A 27,065-nucleotide genomic window follows, 5' to 3' on the forward strand; every position below is an offset into this window, starting at 1 on the left:
TGTTTAAAGCTAAACTGAAGCAAATCTTATTCCTGAACATAGAAAGGAACATAATAAATTTTCTTAGGGAGTCTCTGTTTCTCACTCAAAGAAGTCTTATAAAATTCTCAGTTTGTTTAACAATAAAGCATACACCTGTGTCTCAAGTGCACCGTGTTACTCAGTCTAACCACATCGGATGTAGAGTCTCCGCTTTCATCTGTAATCTCACAGCACATATTTGCCAATGAAACGCATCATTTACATTATGAAAATTTAATATGACTGACATTAGCAAAATTACTAATTAAGAGATAGAGCATAAATACTCCAAGAAGCTTGGCAGTCTCTTCCATGAAGAAAATTAATTCAGAGCTTCTCCATTTGCATAAATCTCCAGGTCTCATTTTCACAGCTGTTTGTTCTGTCAGCTAGATGGCTGCATATCAAAATGATTTTAACATAATTGGTGGGAAGTACACCTTTCAACTAAAAATACCATGCTCTAACAGAAAGATATCTGAGGCAAAAAAAGAGAATTTCATTCATTTTGTCTTAATATTGTTCCTCCAAGTGAGTGTTTCCAGTGCAGGGAGTTTATCGTTTAAGTTTTAAGTTTCTAAAATATTTTTTTGAAATGCTTTGCAATTTTAGATGTCTATAAAAATGAACAAGTTGTGTCTTTTCTAAGAAAATCCATTAATGAATTGAGGTTATGTCGACAAATAAAAAATACTGAAAATAACTACATATCATTAATTAGTGGAGACATAGAAATTCCACATATATTTTCTGTGCTAGACAAAGGTGGCTTTTGGTTTCTTTTAATATGTTTAATGGTTGGCATGGTGCTGGATGGATCAAAGGACTTGCTTCCTGTCTGACAATTAAGTCATGTTCCTGGGTCCCACTAAGTAGAAAAAGAGAACTGATTCTTGCACTCACAAGTTTGCAGGTTGCCCTACACACACACACACACACACACACACACACACACACACACACACACACGCACGCACACACACATACATACACACGTGTGTGCACACACGCATGCACACACATGCATGAACACATGCACACACATACACTTTTTTAAGTGTTTGAGAATTGCTTAGAATAGGCATGAATATTATTTGTTTCCATAACACAGATGATAGAAAGAGATCAGCAATTTTAGATCTTAAAATGTCTAAAAGGACATACAGAAACAAACTGCACAGCAGCACCACTGTCGACTGCGTTAATCACTGGCGCCCACGCTTTTCATCTCTCATCAACAGCAGGAGCAGTCACACCTACAGACACTTCTTTACAGAGTAATTGCAAAGATTATTTTAATGATGGACAGTTACTGCTCTGGAGCTGCAGAGCCCCCCACGGATGCTATTCCTGGATCAGAGTCTATTTTCATGCATATCATTTACTCTTTGCTGATGAAAAAAAAATCCTAGAAAAACCATACAAGCCCATGACCTCGTACATAATGTCATGTAAAGCACCCCATGCATGGCTGAAAGAGAGGCCTGTAGCTACACCTACATGTCTTTTTCATAGCTGGAAAATGATGTGATCTATTTATTTATTATTTATCATTTTGGAGACGAGCTGACCTTCTTTTTCTCCTACTCTTGAAATTATATTTAAGCGTGAACTCTACTTGAAGCAATTTGCTGCTAGGCGAGGCCTGACGCTCTGATGTGTGTTTCGCTCATAATTATGTTCAAGCTCATTTTGACATCTAGGGCTGGTTACATGGGTGGAGATTTAAACTTTTCCTTACTCATCTGTAATAACCAGCTTTTCTCTCTGTTCTGCCCTTCACTCACTTAAATGGAAGGGTTGGCAATAAGCATATTTGAGGATTTAAAAAGGCAAAGCGACTGCCGTCCTTGAACACCCAGGGCACAGCGGGGTAGGTCATGCCACAGGAAGACAGGCTCTCATTGGCCCGACTCTCAAAAGATGTCCTTCCAAGAAGGAAAAGAAGAAGGGCTGCATCAAATACAGGGTCGACTGAGAGTGAGGTCATAAGACTGAGGTTCTTATAATGTGCGTTCACTGGGGAGTGGGGAGCAAAGAACTCTTTAGTCCTTCTGACCAACATTAAATGCAGTAACAAGGTTAATTGAAACCACCTGCCCCAACTTTGTTTTCTAAGCCAGTAGGATTTAATACAGAGTAATTGTCTTAAGAAGATGTTAATGTTTAAATATTTCACTTCTGTCCATATAAATAGTAATCAATTTCAACAAATCTCTAATTGCAAAAGATTTTGTGCACAAAGAAAGCAATACATAGCTCTGAGATACAACACGATCCAGTTAACAACCTTCTGATTCAAAACTCAAGCCTAAGTAATGACAGAAGGCCCAGAGTGAGGCACCTGCTTTGCTCGGCAGCTTGCTTTCTGTCTGCCTGCCAAACCTGTGACTTACACTATTTATTCAATAAAATAAAATCCTCAGAGAATCCAACTGCACCAAAATACAGTTTGTAGTGTCTATTAGCTCTGAAACATTCACTGTAAACTTTATAATTTTTGTAGGTAAGATCCAGTCCAAAAAAAAAAAAAAAAAAAGACTGTGATGTGTATTGTACAAAATGAAGTTTTCCAAATGAATGCTATTATCACCTTAATGGGTCACAAAATAGTAGACACTCATAGTTAAAAGACAACTTAGATGAAATAAAATATACATAATGTTTTATATACAAAATATAAAAGAATACACACCACACATAATGTCAAGCTCTCAGAACCATGTATCCAGAAGTAGCATTTCCTCAAAATAGTTTCTCCTAGATCATTTCTGAGCTATACAAAGTGTAACCAAATTTTATGAACAAAAAAAAATTTAAATCATAACAATACACAGGAATAGTGTTATCTAAGCCAACGTAACAGACAGGTTTCCCCCCTGGGTAGCAATATCATGAAGACAGATTTCTAAGTTAATATATAAAACATTACCCAGATTGTGCCTTAATGTTCATGAAATATACATATGTACTCTCATTTTCTTCTCAAAGCAATCATCACAGAATAACAGTATGATAGCGTTTTTTGGTGAAGCTGGCCTCCAGGTGCTGAGGGCTTTACCTGGGCACACTAGGCACTGGCAATTCAATCTCCCCTGCTGCTCATGACTTCCAAGGCCAATGCGTGGCTTCCTGTTTCTCTACAGACTCCTGGAGCATGAGGCTTCCATTCTCTGTCCTCCCTGTATTTGACAGCAGCCTTTCCTCTGTTCCTTCCTGGAAGGACATCTTTTGTGACTCAGGCCGATGAGAGCCTGTCTTCCTGTGGTATGACCTACCCCACTGTGCCCTGGATATTCAAGGTCGGCAAAGCAGAGTTAGAGTCGCCACAGAGTTAACATTTTTCTCCCTGAGAGCTTAAGGGGAAAAGAAAAACAAGAGAGATGGAATTTGAAGGAGGAGAGCACAAATAAACAGATTATGGAACTCCACCTAAACCAGAGAAGGAATTTGAAATAAAGAAGTTAAGCCAAGAATTTAATATTTCTGTTTTAATTCAGATTTCAAATCCATAGTATGTATGAACATATATGCACAAGTCAGTTCAGCCAGTTAGAGGCTGCTCTCTCAATTTTTATTTTTCTGTGAGATTTTAAATGCATTAAACACCATTTTAATGAGTTTTCCTAGCCTCTTTTCTCCATCAGCCCTTTGGGGTTTTTTTTCCACTTATGATTTTACCAAGCAACATAATTTTAGAAAATTAATCACATTAGATAAGTCCAACTTTTCTAAATATTAACATCATTTTAAATATTGTTATTTTGGGATAATCAAGTAAGTTTAAAACAAAAGATCATAAATAACAAAATAACAAGATGTTAGCAAAATACTAAAGGTTCACGAGCTCTTTGGGTTTCTCAGAAGATAAACTCTTCTGTAAATTACCACTATTTGGGGAAAAAGAAAGAAGCAAAGAAACTGAGTAGGTGAATAATTAAGGCAATTATATCCAAAAGAGATGTCACTTGGGCACTCAGAGAACCTAGTCAAAGCAAATCTATTTTAAGGCTGTCTGGTAGTAAGGCACAGCAGGGACGCTCTCAGTAAATGGTTGCCTTACTATAGATGTCAAGTGGAATTTATTTTGAAAGCAAATCTTTCTGGGGAAGAGAGAGAGAGAGAGAGAGAGAGAGAGAGAGAGAGAGAGAGAGAGAGAGAGAGAGAGAGGAAGAGTGAGTGTTCTTGAAGCTGGCTAAGGATAAAGAAAATCAGTGCAAGATTGTCAGCTGTACAGGGTAATGTGGGTTATATTTGCTTCCACATTTAAAAATTTTTAATGTGTATTTTAAGAGCAAAAAGTACATATATGTATGCATACATGTACATCAATATAAGTAATCAACAATTCAGTAAAAGATAATTTATAAAAATACATATCCACATAAATGTTTATAGGTGCATCATTATACATAATAGCCACCTACATGGAAGCACCCCAAATATTCAAAATTGATAAATAGAGAAAATGCAATGTCTATCTGAGATTTTATTGGGCAGTAAAAGAAAATGAGATGCTGATGTGTACCACTGAGGATGGATGCTGCCTTTGTGGCATGTTCTTACATCTGTAGACAATGTCCGGAACAAACAAATCGCCATAAATAGGAAGCAAACTGATGGTCCTGAATGGGGGAGTCAGGAGGAGTAGGAAGTAAATATTCATTTTCCTTTCACTTTAATAAGAATGTTCTTAGGTTAGAAGGTGATAATGATTGTGTAATAGAAATAAATGTTGTAAAATGAAGCCATATCTAGTTGTGTGCTTTACAAGGTGGGATTTTTACCTGGTACAAATTACCCACCCTGTAAGCTATCTGCCCGTACTACTTTGTTTAACTACTTGTCTATATTTAACTCAAGTTGATACCCACCTATACTAAATTACACAGATATGCATTGGGTCATCAAAGTTTAAATACCATCCATTATTTCTTATAAAGAGGTTGATAACTGCTTTGCCAGGTAGATTTATTTTAGGCTGTTTATTTCACATTAGATACTACACTTGCTTTGTCTCTAAGAATGTAATAAGATACTCTGGGTTAGAACCTGATCTTTGGAGGGTGGTATAGAAAATGGTGCTACAGCACCATCTACCACAGATGTGCACACATGCGCACAAACGCCAACACCTCAGTGTTCAAATGTTAGGAAGAAGAAATTAAAATCCCGGCTTCCTTCTCTTTCATCCCTCTCTGGTGGTCTTATTTTTATGTAAGTATTCTACTAATAAACAGAAAATTTATCAATAAAGGTTAAGATCCCTTGGGAAAACAAATAATCTTAGCTGTAATAGCAATGCCAGGGAGTACAGAGGATTAGTGCATCCTGTGACCAAGAACCATGGCATATTTTGGAAAATAGCCAATGAAATTGGATTTGGAATATGAGGCCGTGACAAAGAAGAAACTTCTCCTAACAGCCGATGGACCAAGTGACCTGAGGAACGGATGCTGTTTTCGGAGACAGAAAGGAATGTGGGAGGGGCAGACGTGAACAGGATTTGGGATATTAAAGGCTTGAGAGTCCGCTCGGTTTCCAAGCGGAGGTGTGGAGCTGACCGAGAATGCCATTGTTGGAGGAGTCTGTTGCAGGGGATCTTTGAGGACATTAAAATAGAGAAAGTAGCAAGGCTGTGGGTGCAAATAAGCAAACAACAGAGCGGAGTTCAGATGAGGTCTCTGCTACATTGTAGACGAGGGACTAGAGAGCAACGGAGTGCCAAGGAAGGCCTGGGCTGGACTTGGCGGCCTGTGCAATGGGGCTCCAGCCTGGTCAGCGACTCCTGAACCTCGCTCTTCTCTTTTATGTGTGTTTTCTCCTTTTCCATGCCTTTTGCAATCCACTACTTCGTTTTCTTATCTTATCGGTCTTACCCTCTGCCCTCTGTTCTTGTCCTTGGTTTATTCCCATATGCTCAAGGAATAAAATGTCTGATGAAAATCATAAAGCTTATGTCTTTCTCCATTGGATGAGCTCTAGCTAAGTGCTATCTCTTTGTTCAACACATTTTCTTGATCAACCTCGGCTTATTCAGAAATCTTGCTTCTCTGGGACATCGTTACATCCCCATGTGACTATGCAATCCCTTACTTGCACCCCCATACCTGCATGGAAAATATCTCTTCACTTGCCTCCACATTCTTATAACAATGTGATTTTTTTCCTCTGTAAATTCCATTTTAAATTAACCTAATACAGTTTTTGGTTGATTTAATTTTTCCATGAAGTGGTAAAGCTGCTGGCCCTACCTTCGCAGTTCACTTCACATGCAAAGTGGACTAGTCTTCTCGTTCCTGGCACACCTAGCAGCATGTGGCACCCGAAGTTTACAATGACTGGCATGTATAGTCTTGTTTAATTTGATATTTGGATTACGTGTATAGAGTAAAGAGGTAAAACAACACGAGAAAAAAAAATATAGGTTCTGCCTGCCTAAAGCATCAGAAAACTAGCAAACCAATTAATAACTGACTTGAAAAGTAGCACCAAAAATTACAAACAGGAAGGTCTGCAAGTTTATATCATTTTATTTGAATAACGATCAGTATGGAGAAAGGATAGTAGTTAAGATACTGAGAGAGAGTAAGAAAGATGTCCATGCTCTTCTCATCCCATAGACTTGTCTTTTGGAAAAGATTAAGAAGAAAAGGGTTGGAAAAGAAAACCCTAAAATGTATACTAATCTCAAATCCCTCCAAATGAGGGTTATGTAGAACCATGGAAAAAGCCAACAACCCGTGAATTGTAGAAGTCATTCACTTACAGAAGAAATGTGTGTGTGTGTGTGTGTGTGTGTGTGTATTTTAAGAGATTAATGATAAAAATTACAATTCTCAAAAATGAATGTTTTATCATAATAAGCTAATTTTCTATCACAATAAGCAAAAATGTCACATCATAAGAGTGTGAAAAAAGAAAAAGACTCAATAAGAGACTAGGAGTCTTAGGGCTGGAGGTTGGGGACACTCCGGAGGTCACCTTTCCCCTGAATACAGAGAATCAAAGCCAAGAGGAGTCTGTTACCTAAGTCCTAAACTAGACTCATGACCAAGGAATGAAGACTGAAGATAGGTCAGATAACTCGAAGAAGCAAACATCAGGGAGCGATTGGTTCTGGCTGCAGTGAAGATTTTTCTGAGATGCACCTGGACTGAAGAGGTTTCTACAGTCTGATGTTCCCACATGATTCCTCGCAGCTTCAGAAAATGTTCTTCATCCTGAAAGCCCCTCCCTGTACTGCAAGAGCAAAGCAGAGAGAAGAAATCCAGGTGAAACTCAGAAGCAGCGCTCTAGATTTATGGGTGGGGTTTTGGCAGCATTTTTCAGTTCCATTGGGGAGAATAAGGGACCAAAATAAAGAACTTGGAATGCAAATCATACCAGCTATGCAACACGTCTCAAAAGCAATTAGCCCAAATTAGAACAGGCAGCGAGACAACTCCAGGAAACAAAGATGTGCGAGAATAGGATTCCGATGGCTGCCAGGTAATTGGAGGTTCTAAAAGGAACAGCTACGGCGGGGTGGAATCGGATTGATTCCAAGCAGCGGATAAATCGTGTGAGAGTCTGGCAGCCACCTTAGGTAGAAGAATGTCTTTCTTTTCCTAGTGAAGCATATGAATAATCTCAGCATAAAAAAGAACCCTAAAAATGACAGCCGAGTGATGAGAACAAGTTGAGCGAGATTTTGATTAATCAATGTGAAGTAAGAAAGAAGCCTAATTTGACTCTGAACATCGACCTTTTGTCACTGTACTTCTGTGATATCTGAGCTTTGGAGGGGCAGAGGAGGGAATCACCTGGCCCAGTAGTGAATGGGCAGTATCTACCTAATCAACATATCAAATAATGATCTGGGTTTTTTTAATCAGCTTATCAAAACCTAAAGACAAAAGGCAAAACAAACAATATTATCAAACTCAAGAATGTAAATGTGTGAATGAAAAAGACAGAAAAAGTAGAGAAATAAAGTTCCTTCACCTTCCATGGAGGGGTTGGGGCTCTTCTGATCTGATAGAGCAAATAGAAATTTCAATGCAAAATTGTGGGAAGGCCAAGGGAAGTGAAGAGTTGTCTGGTGGGAATTAAATGTCCTGCTTCACAGTAAATCTCTATGTATGGTGTTAGTAAGTCCAGAAACACTGAACAGGGTAACGTGACAGGAGTGTGAGGTTGACTTAAGAATGATGCCCTGTGCAGAAACAGGGGAAGTGTGATATTCACACATGACATTGCCACTTGGCTTTTTGTTAAGAAACCCACCACAATGTTTCTTTGTAACTTATGGTTTAAATTCTATGCTAGTGTCTTGATTTTATTTTTGAAAAATAGCACTAAGGGCTGGAGAGATGGCTCAGAGGTTAAGAGGACTGGCTGTTCTTCCAAAGGTCCTAAGTTCAATTCCCAGCAGCCACATGGTGGCTCACAGCCATCTGTAATGTGATCTGATGCCCTCTTCTGGCCTGCAAGCACACATGCAGGCAGAACACTGTATACATAATAATAAATAAATAAATCTTTAAAAAATAACATTAAATACATAGTAGAAATGAGCAAGAATTACACAAAAAGAGATCATTTTTCAGAATCACATATGGAGGATTAATACATAGAAATAGGTCATCCTATACTGAAAATATCTGAGAACATTTTCAATTTTTTATTAAATATTCTAATGTGATCTCACTGAATTAATACCAGGATATTTTATGGAAAAACACACAAATGAATTTTTATCATAAAGGGTTTTGAAGAGGGACTAATAACCATACAGTTATTAAAATATGCAATTGCTAATCAATTTAGAAATTAAATAGAATGATGGAAAATAATAGAAAAGTAATGGAACCATGACTCTATGAGTAAGTAATGTATGATAAAAAGATATTTCAGATTAGGAAAAAAAGAGATGATTTCACTCAATTATACTGTTCCCAACCAACTGATTGTCTATTGTAAAGAAAGAATGAAAAGTAATCCCTGTCTCGTTACCCACTTCATAATAAATTTAAGATTTAAACTGGTCCAAGGGCAGTTTCATATTTGGCATGCTCAATATAATAAACTGTAAAACTATTGTATAAAGCCATGGGTGAATATATACCTAATGTTGTGGTGAACAAAGAAAGGAATGCCAAATTGTGGCATATGGAATATTTAAAGTTATATTTTCAAAAGATACCAAGTATGGTGGTTTAGTCGTATTTTCCATGCATGTTAAGCAAGTTATCTCCCATCATGCTACCTTCTTAGTCCTCTATTGTATTTCTTTTATACATGAGGTTTTCATCATATGCTTTCTTGATCATGTTCATTTTCTTCCCTTTTGTTTATAAATGTTTTAGGAGATGGCACCATGCCTTACTCTTCTCCGTCTCAATGCCGCACACCTTCATGAGCCACTGTTGGCATAAGGTTATTATGTAGTTTAAATTCTGATTTCCTGTCTAAATGGTCTATAAACTCTGCTCCCCAATTGTCCTCCTGGTCTGCCAATAAAACAGCTAACAGCCAATCGATGTTCAGGAGAGAGAATAGGGCAGGACTTCCTGCCAGGCAGGGGAGGCGGAGTCAGTAGAGGAAGCAGAGGATTCAGTAGGGTAAATGTCCAAGGAAGATCAGGAGGAAGGAGCTGCTGCTGAGGTAAGCTACAAAGTGCAGGTATCAATGGGATGTTTGCTGGGAGTAAGACAAAATAACACAGAGGGTAAAGAACAGACTTAAACCACTCAGTTTTGTTGTGAAGCCTTCTTTTTTTAATGAGTTTTATTATTTGTGTGATAGCCAGATTAAAAAATAAGCTAAGACCATATTCAGGGGGAGGAGGTCCCCTTCAGTCACAGTCATAGGGAAGGGGGATTGGGGTGAAAGTGGGAGGAAGGGAAGAATGGGAGGATGCATGGGGTGGGATAGAAAATGAGATGTAATATGAATTATTTTATTTTTCAATAAAAATGTGTTAAAAAAAATAAGCTTAGAGAAACAAATGTTGTTTTATAAAAAATAACTTCAAACAGCTACTAATGATCTTTGTTGAAATATGTAAGCTAAATAGTCTCCTCCAGGTGCATGGGCCTTAAAATCAAAATTTCAATGAGAATGTTTAACTCCCAGTCTCAAACTATCACTGAATTGGAACTTCTGAGTACAAACTCACCAAAACCAAATGACCCTCCACACAAAACACAAATTAATTTCAGGCTATTGTAGAAATATTTAGTGATGCTACCTCTTCCTTCAGCTTTTAAGCTACAATTTATACACAAATCCCACTTTAACTGAAAGCTTTGCTCTCAGGTATAATATATTCACTTCCAGATGAGCTGTTCAGAAGTCAAGTTCCTTTTCCAAGACAGAAGCAGATAACCTCAGAGTCTTGCCCTTGCTGTTTGTCTCACAGCGGGAGGTCACAATCCCACAGTTCCATGTCCCTGGGTGTGTGTTGTTCACATGAAAACTGGATGTTGGCAAAAGTTATTGTGGTATATGTAAATATACAGGTTGGTTTGTTGCCAAGACACTTGAAAGGTAGACCTGGATTTTGGCCACAAAATTCCAGGAATGGTATCTGTTAGGCCTTATCACAAACTATTTTGTTACCTCGGGAGAAAGTCACAGCCAATATAATTTGCTCTCACGGACATTGTTATGCCTTTTGCTGTTGGCTCTAGAATGTACAAAAGTTTTCTCACTGATGGCAGTTTTGAGGGGAAAATACAGAAATTTGATGTTTTCATGTGAATCGTCTCCAGAACGTGTACTGCTTGTAGGTAATAAATATTCAACAGAGAAAATGAATAAAAAACAACATGAGGAATAATTTCCCTCCCTGATGAGGCTGACACATTTATTAAGTTAAATGATACAGTATTTTAGAGTGAGTTAAAGCTAAGAGTGGCCCCTCGTACAGCCCAACAAGGAGAGCATATCATGGCCGCTGGCAACGCTGGAAGGCAAGCATCAATAGCAACACACTTCACATTTCCTTGAGCAACAACAACAAAAAGAAACCACCTTTGTAAGGTAAAGAAATTTAGGCAAGACTAACTCAAGAGAAGTGCTCCACAAACGAAGTGGGAAAACAATCAGCCACTTCAAGAATCATTTAATATGGGCAGACAAACCCTGGGCCCGCATGGCAGGAGGAGAGGATGACTCCCTATGTTACTCTGCGACCTCCAGGTGCTCGCCATGGCACAGGCAGCCCTGTAGATCAGCCCGATGAATGAGTAAATGTAGTTTTTAAAAATTCATTTAAGAATTGTGTCCTATTCAAATGTGCCTCCTGTCTTCTGAGCATTGAAAGTCACACTTTGGAAAAGAGCTATTGTGTCCTCATCTTCAAGGAAATATTCTAACTGTGGTTAGGTCTGACAGCGGCAGATGCCAGACTGTCCTGAATGTGGAAGACACATACCTGGCCACAACTTGTACTAGCATAACAAACTAGAATGATCTTGAACTGATCTGATAACATCTTTGAACCTGGCTCTTTAAGAAAAGAAGAGCCACGTTAGATTACCTGTAGAGGCTCTTTAATCCTGGGATCCTGTCAGTTGTAGATTTTTCCCCTTTACAATAACTTTTAATTCTAGAATATGATTATTCAAGACTGACCATGGTTTATTAATGATTAGCATGAGTATCACGATTTAACAATGACTCAATAATGTAAGGAAATATAATAATAATTATTGAATTTCATAAGTTCTGAGAACTAATCTCTCAAGTCTTTTACAAATCTGTGAAACTTTTTTTGTATCTTGACTTCAGGCTATCTGTCTATTATCCTGAATTTCAGTTTTTGAACTTTAATACCTTACTTATGGTTTCTTCTGTTGACGACTATAACTGTTTTCAGACATTAGCATAAAGTCTTATTATGAAGTATTTACTGAACACCGATATATGCAGAATACATAGTCATGTACGTAAGTAGACAGGTGTTCCCAAACTGAATAAAGCTCCATGCTTGCAGAGGATACTCCTTTCAGCAAGACTGGCTTTCTTGGAATGTCCTGGTGGTCCAGTCTTGCTTCTTCTTCAATCTTGACTCTATGCCTTAAATTTTTAAAAAGTATCATGATAAAAGAAGTGTCTTTGTCAAGTCCTCAACCTGTCAGAATCCCTTAGAAAAACTTAGGTTTGTTAAGGCATCCCATGTTTCTAATAGGGCAGCTGAAATCATCTTATGAATGGATACTATGCAAACAAAATTAAGGCTGTTCTCTTATATGCTTTAGACAATGTAATCCACTTTTTAAATAATACATTTCTGTTAGTGACATCAGGAAACCTAAATAAGTAATCTGTTAGGAATGTTAAAATAACTTGCTGAAGATTTAAAAATATGTGTATGCAAAGATAGAAAATTTTTTGTTTATCAATAGTATTTACCCCAACAAAGCAAATTTTAACTGAGTTTCTAAAGATGAAGAGTTTGATGTAACACTTAATCCTTTGTTCTTGGCTCTTTCCCACAATGCTTGAGTTGTTTCCCCTTGATTAATCAGAAGAGAATCAATAATATCAGCAATAGTCTTCAGCCGAGCACTATAGGCTAATGTGTTTTATTTTCCATTTTTAGTTAAGGGATTTTTTTTTGAGGGGTGGGTGCATGATGTTGTTGTCTTGGTTTGTTTTTGTCTGTGTGCTACATGCATTCGGTGCTCTCAGAGGCCAAAAGAGAGCAAGGAAAGCCTCTGTGCTGGAAGTTTTAGACAGTTGTAAGCTGCTGTGTGGATGTAGGTAACTGAATCTGGGTCCTGTGCAGGAGCAGCTGGTGCTCTTAACCCTTGAGTCATCTCTCCAGCCCCTCAGAGGCTAGCTTAAATTGTATCCAGGTCTACCTTACACTGTGGGTCAGTGTGGTGTGTAACCTGTGGGGCAGTGGGGTGCGTAACCTGTGGGGCAGTGGGGTGTGTAACCTGTGGATCAGTGAGGTATGTAACTTGTGGGTCAGTGGGGTGCGTAACCTGTGGGGCAGTGCGGTATGTAACCTGTGGATCAGTGAAGTGTGTAACCTGTGGGCCAGTGGGGTGTGTAACCTGTGGATCAGTGAGGTGTGTAACCTGTGGGCCAGTGGGGTGTGTAACCTGTGGGGCAGTGCGGTATGTAACTTGTGGGTCAGTGGGGTGTGTAACCTGTGGGCCAGTGGGATGTGTAACCTGTGGATCAGTGAGGTGTGTAACCTGTGGGCCAGTGGGGTGTGTAACCTGTGGGCCAGTGGGATGTGTAACCTGTGGATCAGTGAGGTGTGTAACCTGTGGGCCAGTGGGATGTGTAACCTGTGGGTCAGTGTGATGTATAACCTGTGGGCCAGTGGGGTGTGTAACCTGTGGGTCAGTGGGGTGTGTAACCTGTGGGCCAGTGGGGTGTGTAACCTGTGGGTCAGTGGGGTATGTAACCTGTGGGCCAGTGGGGTGTGTAACCTGTGGGTCAGTGGGGTGTGTAACCTGTGGGTCAGTGGGATGTGTAACCTGTGGGCCAGTGGGGTGTGTAACCTGTGGGTCAGTGGGGTATGTAACCTGTGGGCCAGTGGGGTGTGTAACCTGTGGGTCAGTGGGGTATGTAACCTGTGGGCCAGTGGGGTATGTAACCTGTGGGTCAGTGGGATGTATAACCTGTGGGTCAGTGGGGTATGTAACCTGTGGGCCAGTGGGGTGTGTAACCTGTGGGCCAGTGGGGTATGTAACCTGTGGGCCAGTGGGGTGTGTAACCTGTGGGCCAGTGGGGTGTGTAACCTGTGGGCCAGTGGGGTGTGTAACCTGTGGGCCAGTGGGGTATGTAACCTGTGGGCCAGTGGGGTATGTAACCTGTGGGTCAGTGGGGTATGTAACCTGTGGGCCAGTGGGGTGTGTAACCTGTGGGTCAGTGGGGTATGTAACCTGTGGGCCAGTGGGGTGTGTAACCTGTGGGTCAGTGGGATGTGTAACCTGTGGGTCAGTGGGGTGTGTAACCTGTGGGCCAGTGGGGTGTGTAACCTGTGGGTCAGTGGGGTGTGTAACCTGTGGGCCAGTGGGGTGTGTAACCTGTGGGTCAGTGGGGTGTGTAACCTGTGGGCCAGTGGGGTGTGTAACCTGTGGGCCAGTGGGGTATGTAACCTGTGGGCCAGTGGGGTATGTAACCTGTGGGCCAGTGGGGTATGTAACCTGTGGGTCAGTGGGGTGTGTAACCTGTGGGCCAGTGGGATGTGTAACCTGTGGGCCAGTGGGGTATGTAACCTGTGGGCCAGTGGGGTATGTAACCTGTGGGTCAGTGGGATGTGTAACCTGTGGGTCAGTGGGATGTGTAACCTGTGGGCCAGTGGGGTGTGTAACCTGTGGGTCAGTGGGATGTGTAACCTGTGGGCCAGTGGGGTATGTAACCTGTGGGTCAGTGGGGTATGTAACCTGTGGGTCAGTGGGATGTGTAACCTGTGGGTCAGTGGGATGTGTAACCTGTGGGTCAGTGGGATGTGTAACCCTCCCTTTTCTTTTCTCGTGTAGGCGTTTATGTCCATGTTCCAGATCCTCACGCAGGAAGGATGGGTGGACGTAATGGATCAGACTCTGAACGCCGTGGGACATATGTGGGCACCAGTGGTTGCCATCTATTTCATCCTCTACCATCTCTTCGCAACTCTGGTGAGTTTATAGTTTCTTTTACTCTTGAAACTCATAATGGTATCAGCATCTCCAGATATTTGACGTGGTTGTCGATTTAAAAGTAAGAGACAATAGAAAACTGCAAAGCCATCCCATTGAGTGAGAGCACTTCCATTCTAAATGCTATAAATGCTATAAATCAAACAACTACTTGAGGACTGTGCTTCTCTCAGGTATGAGTGTTTGCATGGGGGAATACAAAGCAAAGCAAGGAAGCCTCATAGTCAGACATCAATTTAACAACCCTCCACATTCACACATAGTCACATCTCGAGATCATTGGATGAACTACATCATTGCTGTATTTTTTAGCATGTAACTATGTTCTCTTCAAGTTCACTACATCCCCTTCCCAGCTGTAATTAAACCAGGGCAGCAGCTGAAGACCTGGGGGACAGTCAGTTAATTAGAAACACAGTGTTTCCACACTGTGTGCAGTGCAATGAAGCCCAGGGGAGGAGGTGAAGTGCTGACCCTATTCTGAAAGCACAAGAAAACAGAATGCAAATTTCAGGAAAGACTGGTCTCTATCACTTGTATAGATTGTTCTCTTGAATCACAGAACATAAATAACTGCCATTTTGTATTAAAAACAGAGAAAAGAAACCTATGAAATATAGCCTCTACTACACTAAAGAGTAAATTGCATTTCTACAATATGGACCTGTTCCTATTTAATACTATTCTCTAATATTTTGATAACAGTTACAAGTCAGGAACCTATCTGTTACCCTTTCTCATGAATGAATAAAATAAAATTCACTGCTACTATTAGTCATATGGTAAAAAGCATTAGGAAAACTTATCAAGTAGTCAATGGATAAATTGAGGCTCAGAGGAGCTTAGGAATTTTCCCAGTACCACTTTAAGGATAAATGGTGGTCAGAATATTCTCACCTCTGGCTGGTCTTAAAAGCTGAAGTCTTGTCCATGCTTGTTGCTCCCTTAGAGAGTGAAGTTGAAAATTGTCTTGAGCATATCAAAATGAAGTTTGACCTCAAGAAAAGACCCACTCAACTAAAACAAACTAGTTAACACCTTTAATGTCCTTCCAACTCCAAATACTTATGAATTGAATAAGTACCTTAAAAGTTACGTACGATGGCGTAGAAGCAGCCCCTATTGTAGACAAAGGCTTTCGAAACTAACGCAGACCCACCAAAACAAAGATGCTCGGTTACGTGGCGTAGTCATGGATGCAAGTGGTAGAACGATGTAGAAATGCCAGTGCTGTTATTCAAATGGAGCTGACTTTACCCATGAGAGCGGGTCTGGCTCCCAGAGCTGGTGAGCGTCTGTGCTGGGATGCGTGCCTTGTTCCTAGGACTTTTGCACCCTCTCTTCTAGCACGTGTACATACGTGTCACTTAATTCACGTATCAGTTATTCACTCGCTTGTTCACTAAGGCATTTTATTGTTTAATAAGCACCTATCGTGTTTTTAAATCACTAGAATACCTTGAAGATCATTGAACATAAGTGTGGGATAAATTTAATATCAGCATGCAAGTGAATAATTGATCTAGTTGTCTCGTGATAACCAGTCTAATTATTTTCTTACTAACCTCGCTGCACATTATCACACTCAGATATAGATTTGAGTAAGTCAGAACCAACCATGAAGCCGGGAGAAACTGTATCCATCCTGGTACATTACCTACAAAAATAATTTTTAACTAAAAATTTACATGGATCACTTATAGAATGAATTATAGTATTTAAAACTTCTACTTATCCCATGAAAGTCTTCACTTACCAGGAAAGTGTGTCAGAGGGGAGGACATGCTATTGGGACTTTAGGTGAGAGAAGCATGGGAGAATGGGGAAATAGAAGGATCCAGAGGGTCCTAGAAACCTACAAGAAGAACATTATGATGCGCAGATCTGGACCCAGGGGTCCTGCTCAAACTATGGCACCAGCCAAGGACAATACATGCAGTAAACTTCGAACCCCTACCCAGATCTAGCCAAGGGACAGGACATTCTCCACAGTTGAGTGGAGAGTGGGGACTGGCTTTCACACGAACTCTGGTGCCCCATATTTGACCACGTCCCCTGGATGAGGAGACCTGGTGGCACTCAGAGGAAGGATAGCAGGTTACCAAGAAGATACTCGATACAGGGGGAAGAGGCCCCCCTCAGTCACAGTCATAGGGGAGGGGAGTCAGGGGAAAATGGGAGGGAGGGAGGAATGGGAGGACACAAGGGACGGGCTAACAATTGAGATGTATTATGAATAAATTAATAAAATATTTTTAAAAAGAAAATATTAGCTTAGTGAAAGAAAACACTCTGTCACTATTATTAAAACAAGAGTAACATTTATCAATCATAATCAATTTTGTTATCAAAAATAACAAAAGCTTAGCTATTCGGGTTGCTTTCTACATCCTACAAAGACTTTGCTTACGACACGATCAGCCATTATTTTTCATCATCATCACCCGTAGAATGACAGTGCTACGTTGTTGTTAGGGTCACTCATTCACTTAGCCCGACTCTACTGAATCTCTACAGTTACATGTAAAGGGCGCAATGTGGGAACGACACACTTAGGACCTGCTGTGCGAGGACCAGGTTAAAGGCCAGACACCCGGTCCCTTGCTCTGTGATCAGTGCCCACGTGGTAGCTTGTGCTTCCTGGTTTTTGGCCATCAGTCTCATGTGAAAAACTTTAACAGTGGCAATTCAGAAGCTTAGTGTTGGCTATTAAGTCGTTAATAATTTTCAAAGATAGTCTCTAGAGCAACATTATCAACATGTACATAGTCGCCGAGGACCTGTGCAATAGAGAAAAGGGGTCATAAGCTAAACTCTGGTTTTCACAGATCTGTCTGTGGGCATGAAATTATGTTAAAATGAGCATCCTTGTTAAACTGTTTTTTCCTCTAGTAAAGTATTACAAAAAGCAACTCAACTCAATTTGGAAGGGAAAGTTGACAGAAATGTCTAAACTCTAATGAGTAATTAGTGTTTTAGTCCGTGCTGATCAGCGGTACCACCAACCCAGAGAGTTCCTGACCCAGCCTTCTCAGGGGCAGGCATGCGCAAGGTAGAGAAAAATAAACAAAATTTGGCTGCAGCTAGTTCTGGAGTAACAAGCAGCAGGCCGTAATGTCGCATGCTCCTGAAGACACCAATTTGTCTGCTCACAATGGCAATCAAGCTCCAGTGTACAGCAAAGTATATTCATTACTGCTGTCTATTGTTCCTTTAAAAGCTCTCTTCTGCCAGGTATGTGTTCAGTATTTCTGTCCAAAATGGTTGCAGTTTGCTATATGCTTGTTGAATTTATCTTTTCACCCATTTTTTGCTGGTGATTTGGGGATAAGGACCATAGAAGATTTAAACAGTTGAAAAGCCTTTCTTTCTTTTTTTTCATCCCTTTGATTTTTTTCTTTTCTCCTTTATTACTGTCTCAAAAGAAAGCCCTGTGATGTGAATACTGAAAGGAGAGAAAACATAATTAAGCCTTCATTGTGGATGGTCTTTTCGTTACCTTTGAAGTGCCAAAATTAACACAGCAATCTCTTGATTTTTGCCTTGGTGACAGCAGCTTGCTGTGAATAGTCATGTTTTGCTAACAGAGATGTGCATTTGAAAGTGTAAATTAAATGATTTAAAAGTGCTTCTATGTTGAATGTATCCCACTTTATACTGCTCTGATTACATTTGACTGGGTTTTTTTTTTTTTGACCCATATAAAAAGTAAAATTGTTTTATACTACAAATGGCCAGAAAGCTCAGGATAGGGTAGTTATTAGTGCTAAATGGAGAAATTAAACACAAGGTTTTAGACATGAATCCATTTCCTGCTGAGCTTCTGTTATATATAAAAAAAAAATAACAATAAGTAACACCAACAAACATCACCATAGATAAAGAATTAAGAGGTTAATGGTGACGTTTTAGCCAAAGGATCACCTTCATATTATATAAAAGCAATAAAAAGAAACAGAAAAAAATTTAAATGGAAATGTGTTTAGAGTGAGTCATGCCAACATGTAGAGTTAAAGCAAAGTGCAGTATGTTGCTGCAGTGTTAGACTTCTCGGCAAAGTCAATTCATTCTCGAAGACGTCTTGCCTCTTTTAAAGAGAAGCCCTAAATTTTGGAATCTGTATCACCCTACCTCAAAAGTGAGTTTGATGTATAGATATTGGTATGGTGGACAGGGTAATTGAGGAAATAATGCTTGTAGATAAGGCTCTCATTATTAATTTGGATTTGCCTGAGACTGAATGTGCTCAAATGGAAGAAAAACCAGTTTATCTCCCATAAATTTATAAACCTTAGTAGTTATATGAATTTATAAAATAATATATAAACTTAGCAAACCATTGGCTCAGGTGATTCCACAGAAAATGTCTAGCCCGGAGTAAATCTGGACTCCAAGGAAGAAGCAGAGAAAAAAATAATCCTAAGGATTAGAGCAGTAGCCAGAGGTCCAGGAGACACTTGGACAGAAGCTACACTAAACCTAGAAGAGTCATTTTGAATATCTACTAAGCAGGAGGCTGAAAACTCTGTCAGTGTCGTATTGTGTCCTTCAGTTACTGCCTAGGGTCTTGTTCGGGTTTGTTTTGCCAGTCAAATAATTAAGAGGCAGGAAAAATCTCAAGCCAAACACGTCTCAGCAAGGAATATCTCGGACAGACCAGATAGAATCAGCCAGTAAAGAAAGGTTTTTAAATAGGGGTGAGGAACACACACACACACACACACACACATACACACACAGCACATCTGTGTGCACAGACAACACACACACACACAAGACAGAGCAGATAGAATGAGCCAATGAATAAAAACTTTAACTAGGGGTAAGAAAACATACATGCATGCACACACACACTCACACACACCCCATGTGCATGCACATACCACACACATATAATACACCCACGCACACACCCATGCATAAGACAGAGCCAATAGAATCAGCCAATGAATAAAGGCTTCAATTAGGGGTAAAAAAAAAAACACACGTGTACACACATGCACAACACTAAGGCACACACAAAGACCATATGCAAAACACAGGAGAAATTGGAAGATGGAAGGCCTCTGCCTCTACTGAAGAGCTGAGGTTTTAAGAGTCTTAAGCAGTGCTAAAGTAGGAGATTCCTTCTTCTAATTTAGTATTTGTCTGTTTAAAAACAAAAAACAAAACACAGGGAGGTTGATAGGTCGACAGCTTTGAGTAAACATGTCCTTAAACTTGGGGGCGGGGGAGCTAGTGGCAGAAGAAAAAGCCTGCCAGGCCTTTGTCTCATGTCAGAAAGTGTGAGGAAGAAGCCAGAAGCTGGCGTCCTTATCTGGCTGTGGCTCCATCCCAACCTGTGTGTCTACCGGCAATTTAACTCCCTCCCTTCCCCCCCACCCCCCACCCCCCGCTTCCTGAAAATTCACAGAGACTTCCCAGACGTCAAGACATGCTGTGCACCATTTTCCACATGAAATCTATAGTCAACCCAAAAACTATCTTGGGAATGAACATTTTACTTAAAGGAGATGAAGAACTGGATGTGCAGGACTAGAGAAAGGATGGCTCCGTGACTAATGTCTGTGATCCCAACGCTAGCAGGCCCATTGCCCTTTTCCGGTGCCCTCTGGCACCGAAAGCATATGTTATATGTACACAGACATAGGTAAAATACAGAGGCACGTTTTTTAAAAAATCTTTAACAAAAGCTATCTACCTGAAGTATCATATTATTCTCTGTTTTTTCATTTGAAAAAAAAACCTGTATGGTGGGGGAAGAGGTCCCCTTCTGTCAGAGGTCTTGGGGAGGGAAACGGTGGAAGAGGGAGGGAGGGAGGGTGGGAACAGGAAGATACAAGCGAGGGGATAACATTCCAGATATAAGCTGAATAAATTATAGTAGATTTAAATTTTTCTGATTCACACTGATTCGTGTATGAAAATTTTCTGATTCTTGAGCAGTTTCATACAGCCAGTCCTATGTACCATGTCTAACATGATGAAAGGCATTTGACACAGTGCGTGTAGCATGTTTAGTAAGTGGACGATGGGTGAGAGGCAGAAGCAGACGTTTGCATGTGGTGGGTCCTGGGTGTTAACAAGCATTGCCTCGGCTTTCTGTAATGATAAAGCAAACAGAAACGCCCAAGAACCTAGCAGTGCTCTTGCCTTCAGCATTAGGACCTGTCACACACTTCCATGGCTTTACTTCCTTGGGTGGGTAAGCGGCTGACACCCAGGCCAGGCTGCTCCCTCCTTCCATTCCTACCCTGGGCTTATAGGGAAACGATGCACTGCTGACAAGCTGAGTTAAACATGATGGAAAGCCTGCAGCCAGCCTCACTTCCATTTCTCCATCCCAGTGTTTATCGTCACCTTATTAAGAGTCTGAGAAAAGAACTACAAAGTAATTCTCACTTTCTTGCAATCAGCCGCAGCCTCACCTCGGCTCCCTAAACTTTGCATCTCTTTCCAAAGAGACTGTTCCCAGCCCAGACTCAACTGACTTCTCACCCTGAGTGGCAAGTCATCACCTCCTCATGGAGCTCTGCACCAGGCACAAAAGCCCACACTGAAACAAGTCTGAGCTTTAGGAGACCTGCAAGCTTCCCATGACACTAGACTTCCTTTTTTTTTTTTTTTTTTTTTTTTTTTTTGCTGTTTGCTGGCTTTTCCCTTTGCCAGTGCTGTGCTAATTTGAACCAACAGCCAAATGTTCCAAGATCTTTGATGACTGAAATTACGCTTCATAACTTCAAGCTCTGAATTTCTCTTTCACTAGTCTTAACTTTGTTGCTCACAATCTCCCCCAACACTGCTCTCCATCCTATATGTTGGGAGTTTCCCATTGCCAAGTCTTATCTGTCATTTTCCTGGGAAACCCAAAGCTTTTGCGAGATGAGACTTGCCTTCCTCTGTCTACAGTAAAATCAGCTTTGGGTCTGCAAGGAGAAAGAATTCTTCCTACATCCCAATCTATCTTGGCTCTTCTGCTCTGAGATTAACTTTTTCCTCTAACAAGGGCATGTGAAGCATAATGTTTATTTTTCAAACAAGATAAGAGAACATTCTGTATCTAATCTCCTTTTGTCAAACTGCATTTGTACTCAGTATGAATCAGCTGCATTAGATACACACACACACACACACACACACACACACACACACACACACACACACAAAGTAGCAGAAAGATCCCCAGACTTTTGAAAGAAAAATTCCAGTAGAGAAGAAACTGTCATTGTGAGTGGTGATAACGCCCTCTGTGTTCCCTGACCTCAGTCTGTGGCACTTGTGTTTTTCCAGCCCCAGCCCAGCCCAGATTAGACTTCCTCCTCCTCCTCCTCCTCCTCCTCCTCCTCTTCCTCCTCTTTCTCCTCCTCCTCCTCCTCCTCCTCCTCCTCCTCCACATCTTTGGAAGGTGGGCTTTGCCTGGACTAGTCTACTCAGCTCCTCCAGAATAAGCCATGTGCTCTCCAGACTCCTGGACCGGCTTCCTCACATTTCCTTTCCTGTCAAAGTCACCTTGGAATGTCATTGCCTTTGAGTGCATCCTTGGGCACCACAATATTAACTGTGCCCAAAACCCATCCATCCCAATGGGCTTTCAGAAACCAATATGTTCAGCTGGTCCAGCACTAAATTTATGATATGCAAATAACTCTCAGTCTCTGGTGTCAGTCTTCAGCCTTATGCAGCCACAAAACACGCTTCTGTTCCAGGTCTCCTACAGACACTTTAGCCTAAATTATTTCAGGGGTAAAAGGATGTTGTCTGGCACCAGCCAAGGACAATACGTGCAGTAAGCTTCAAACCCCTACCCAGATCTAGCTGATGGACAGGACATTCTCCACCGTTGAGTGGAGAGTGAGGTCTGACTTTCACATGAACTCTGGTGCCCCATATTTGACCATGTCCCCTGGATGGGGAGGCCTTGCGGCACTCAGAGGAAGGATAGCAGGTTACCAAGAAGAGACTTGATACCCTATGAGCATATACAGGGGGAGGAGGTCCCCCTCAGTCACAGTTTTAGGGGAGGGGAGTACGGGGAAAATGGGAGGGAGGGAGGAATGGGAGGACACAAGGGACGGGCTAACAATTGAGATATACTATGAATAAATTAAAAAAATATTAAATTTTTTTTTAAAGTATGTTGTCTGGGGCAGAAGAAAGGAGAGGAGTGTTGCCTTAGAAAGCCAGAGGCAGGAACAGTGTCGGCAAACATCAGGGTGTTTAGATAGCCATGACCTGGCTGCACATTTTGCCTGAACTATTGTTGACCTGTATCTTACAAGTAACAGCACCGTAAACTCCATGGAATAGTGATTGCCCAGGAATAATTAAGGGATAGCACCTATTCCTGAACCAGAGCATTCTTGCCTATGTAGATATTACCTTTACCTGCTAAATTCAATTGTAAACTCTACTGTGAGAGCAATATTGGAACCGAGTCTCAACTACACTGTGTCTGATACATTCCTGGAATCCTCTGAATTATTTATCAAAATTTAATCTAATAGAATAGCAATAACATCACTGTCCTTCAGTAGCCCTCCATCTGTATAATGCTAGAGAAATAATTAAAAGTAAAAATCTGTAAGCTGCTGACAAAACAACAACAACAACAACAACAGTTTTATGCTTGAAGAAGCATTGAGCCAAACCATGCTAGGAATGCCAGGTGACCTAGTAGGCATAACAAAAGCAGAAAGAGATGTCACTTTCTATACCACAACATGATATACATGTTCCAGGGATAGGAATATGTAATTTTCAAAAAGATTCAACAGTGCTGTTTGGTGAATATAGCGGGTATAAATTTTAACTGGAGGCTTTCAAAGCTGAGCTGGTTGTCTGTGTCCAGAGAGAAAAATAGAGCCGTATTTTTTAAAATTCCCTGGATAATAAAGGAGTAAAATTCTGATGTAACTGTTACGTATATACACAGCTCATAGACAATGAGAAGGACCTGTTTTCTAAAGGAATTTCCTGGGGAGACAGGAAACCCAGCTGAATCAGGATATTGAGCAAGGCCTGTTCAGGTGCCTAGTGCTGTAACCATGAAGCATCTCTTCCTGCTGGGAGGCCTTCGGGGGGTTACCTCAGAGTGTGGATGTGGATACAGGGAAATGTTGACTCCTCTGAGCCACGGTCACGGGAAAGGAACGAAGCTCGGAGTGAGCTGTGGGATGCCCGATTTAGAACAATGCTGACTCTCAAGTGAGCCTGACCTAAACGACAGGGATGGATCAGACACGGTAACATCAGGAAAAGCCTCTGGTCTGGACCACTGTGAACTGTCTTCAAGTTCTGCTAGGCTCCTCGAAGATGAGGCTACAATAAGGAAGCATGGAAGCATCAGTTCCTAGCCAGTCAACTCCTTTCATAACCCTAACCCTTTGCTATCTGTTTATTACGCCTGGAACAGAGAGAGGCACTATATTCTGCACAATAATCCCCCTGGTACAATAACTCACAGTTCAGTTGCCTTATCTTTCTTGCCATTTGGTTCAAGCATCAAACATTAAGAAATGTCAATGACTTCTTCAGAGGGAAATTGAAAAAGAAAAGTGCAAACGAGGAGCGAAAACAACAATGAACCGAACATGGGACCTTCAGGGATTCCAAGCACAAAAAGGACTAGAAATTAAAATATTTTAAATGCTATTGTACATTTGTTTGCTTTCTTTCCCATATTTACCTACTCCAAAAGACGTATGTCTCTTTTTAGTTTGTGAAATATCTCAAAACATATAAAAGGTGAAATTTATCATTGCTACACAAAGTCAGATATTATTGCCAGGATAAACTGCCTGGTCTGAAAATCTCTTTAATTCCTTTTTCTATGTTCCTGGACTTTTAGCATATATACTCTTACTATTATAGTGGAAACATTTTTTGGTACCATAAAAAGTCATGAGTTGTTACCCAGTGCTATATAAAAGAAACCATACACATGCTGGGAACTTACTAACAAAGAAACCTTTATTATCTTGAACATTTTCTCTCAGTTGGGAACTGGAGTGGGTGTCCTTCAGTGTCTATTAGGTTATAGCCAAGATGTCTGTAGCTGCAGTTACCTAGAAGAAGCCTCCAAGACAGGTCTCTCACAAGAGTGTTGGAAGGTTCATTGCTGACTGGAGGCAGGAAGTCTCAGTTCATCAGCAGGTGAGATTTCTCATGGTGCTTCCCTCATGTTTGGCCTCCACCCGATCAACTGATCCAAGAGAGCGTAGGGTAAATTCAACAGTGCCTTTCATTGCTTCTTTTCTGTAGCCTTCTGGTTCCATAGTCAATGTGTGAGACTACAGCACACACCATTTGCAGCTGACAGCAACACTATGGGACTCCTTGACACCATGGAAATCTTTAACATGAAGTTGAGTTCTCTGTAATTGTATCAGCTACTTAGTAAAAGTTTAGATACCATTTCTAGGATGTCATCATTATAAGTAACCATCCAATTAGCACCTTTGGATATTAAGCTTTTAATCATTAATTCAGATATTTTTCTTAAGTTAGTTTCAGAGACGGGGTTGTTAAACTAAAATAATCATAGCTTCCTTAGTAAATTTTCTTCCTGGGTAAATTAATATTTTTATTGTTTATGTGACTTTTGTATTTCCTTTTCTGTTTGTGACATACAACTTAAGGCACCAATGCGATAACTCACAGTGCATGTTTATAATTTTCAACTGATGAACTACTTATTAAATATCTTGTAGGTAGATATTCTATAGTATATATGAGGTTTTGAAGCCTATAGTATGTGGGTATTTTCATTGTTATTTAACCATTTTATAGATCCTCCTGAGTTTGTTTGTTGCTGTTATTTTGGACAACTTAGAACTCGATGAAGATCTGAAGAAGCTCAAACAAGTAAGTGACATGGGGGAGTTAAAAAGTGGATGCAAAAGCCTGCGTTTACAGTAACGCTGACTTTGGATCTTCAAAGAAAAAAACTAGTTAAAAAATTTGAAGCAGTGTAAGTTGATAATGTTTTTTTTTAATATCCTATCTAATATCAGGGGGTATTTTCCTTTTACTGTCCAAATATCCTAAGACTAGTTTTATAATATTATTTTGAGTAAAAGTAAGATAGGCATAGTTTAAGAAACTGGATTTTGAGATAATTTTTCTTCCATTAAATGAAGATTGTTTGGAAATTACATTCCCCAGGGCATATTGCCGTAGTGTATATGTATATGCAATGCTCTTGGTGTCTGTCATAAAAAGTATTAAAAAAGCAACTTGTCTGACTTCTAGACACTAGAAGAGCATATAGTTTGGATGCCCAAAGTGATTATTCAAAATTAAATAAGATATATGATCAAATATATGTGAAACCATTGTCAAGGGCAGAGGACATGGTGTTTAAAAATGGAAAGTGTACAGAGGTAATGTCCTCCGTGGCAGTTGAGTCAGGTAACCAGCTCTACAGTTCTCTTGCATGAAGAGAACTTGTCTGGAATGTTTGGCTTTACTGAGAAATAAAGGAAATGGAGACATTTGGAGAAGATTTCCTCGGACACATTCCTACATTGCAAGATGAAGTAAAGTTTTAACAATAAGACCCAAGACTTTTTTCCTGGATCTTTTAAATATTTATTTGCTATTTGACAGCCTGATCCCATCCCCCTCTCTTCTTTCCTCCCAGTCGCACCCCCATGCACCCTTCCCTCTATCCCTCCTCCCTCTTCTCAGAGAAGGGGAGGCACCTCAAGTTACAGTAGGACTAATCACCTCCTCTTCCTGGCCTGACAAGGAAGCCCAGCCAGGGAAAAGGGATCCAGAGTTAGGCAATAGAATCAGAGACAGCCCCTTCGCCCACTGTTAGGGGACATGCATGAAGAACAAGCTGCACATCTGCTACATATGTGTAAGGGACCTAGGTTCAACATATGGTCGCTCTTTGGTTGGTGGTTCAGTGTCTGTGAGCCCCCATGGGCCCAGGTTAGTTTACTCTGTAGGTTTTCTTGCGGGTGTCCTTGGCCCCTCCAGCTCCCTCTCTCCTTCCTCCCACTCTTCCACAAAACCCCCCATTCTCTGCCTAATGTTTGGCCGTGGGTCTCTGCATCTGTTTCCATCAGCTGCTGGATGAAACCTCTCAGAAGACAGTTATGCTAGGCTCCCATCTGCAAGCATATCATTAATAGTGACAGGGGTTGACTCTCTCCCATGGGGTGATATGCCTCAAGTTGGGCCAGTCATTGGTTTGCCATTTCCTCAATCTCTGCCCTATCTTAATCCCTACACTTCTTGTGAGCAGCACAAATTTTGAGTTGAAAGTTATTATGGGTAGGTTGGTGTCCATCTCTTCCCACTGGAAGTTCCACCTGGCTACAGGAGGAGACTTCAGGCTCCTTAACCACCACTGCTAGGACTCTCAGCTAGGGTCACCCCCAAAGC

General features: G+C 40.7%; 1 protein-coding gene across 4 annotated transcripts in view; it reads left to right on the forward strand.

The window, feature by feature from the left end:
* Positions 1-27,065, forward strand: part of NALCN (sodium leak channel, non-selective) — a 298,865-nt gene that overhangs the window by 159,274 nt on the left and 112,526 nt on the right. For 3 of the 4 annotated variants that reach the window (XM_084767995.1, XM_084767996.1, XM_084767998.1), the window contains 2 exons: positions 14,514-14,651; positions 25,461-25,535. In XM_084767995.1, the coding sequence (XP_084624121.1) occupies positions 14,514-14,651; positions 25,461-25,535 (213 nt within the window). The remainder of the gene's footprint in view (positions 1-14,513; positions 14,652-25,460; positions 25,536-27,065) is intronic. The other variant, XM_084767997.1, reaches the window with a different exon arrangement.

This window comes from Acomys minous, assembly GCF_964271855.1.
Source record: "Acomys minous genome assembly, chromosome: 18".
Lineage (NCBI taxonomy): Eukaryota > Metazoa > Chordata > Mammalia > Rodentia > Muridae > Acomys > Acomys minous.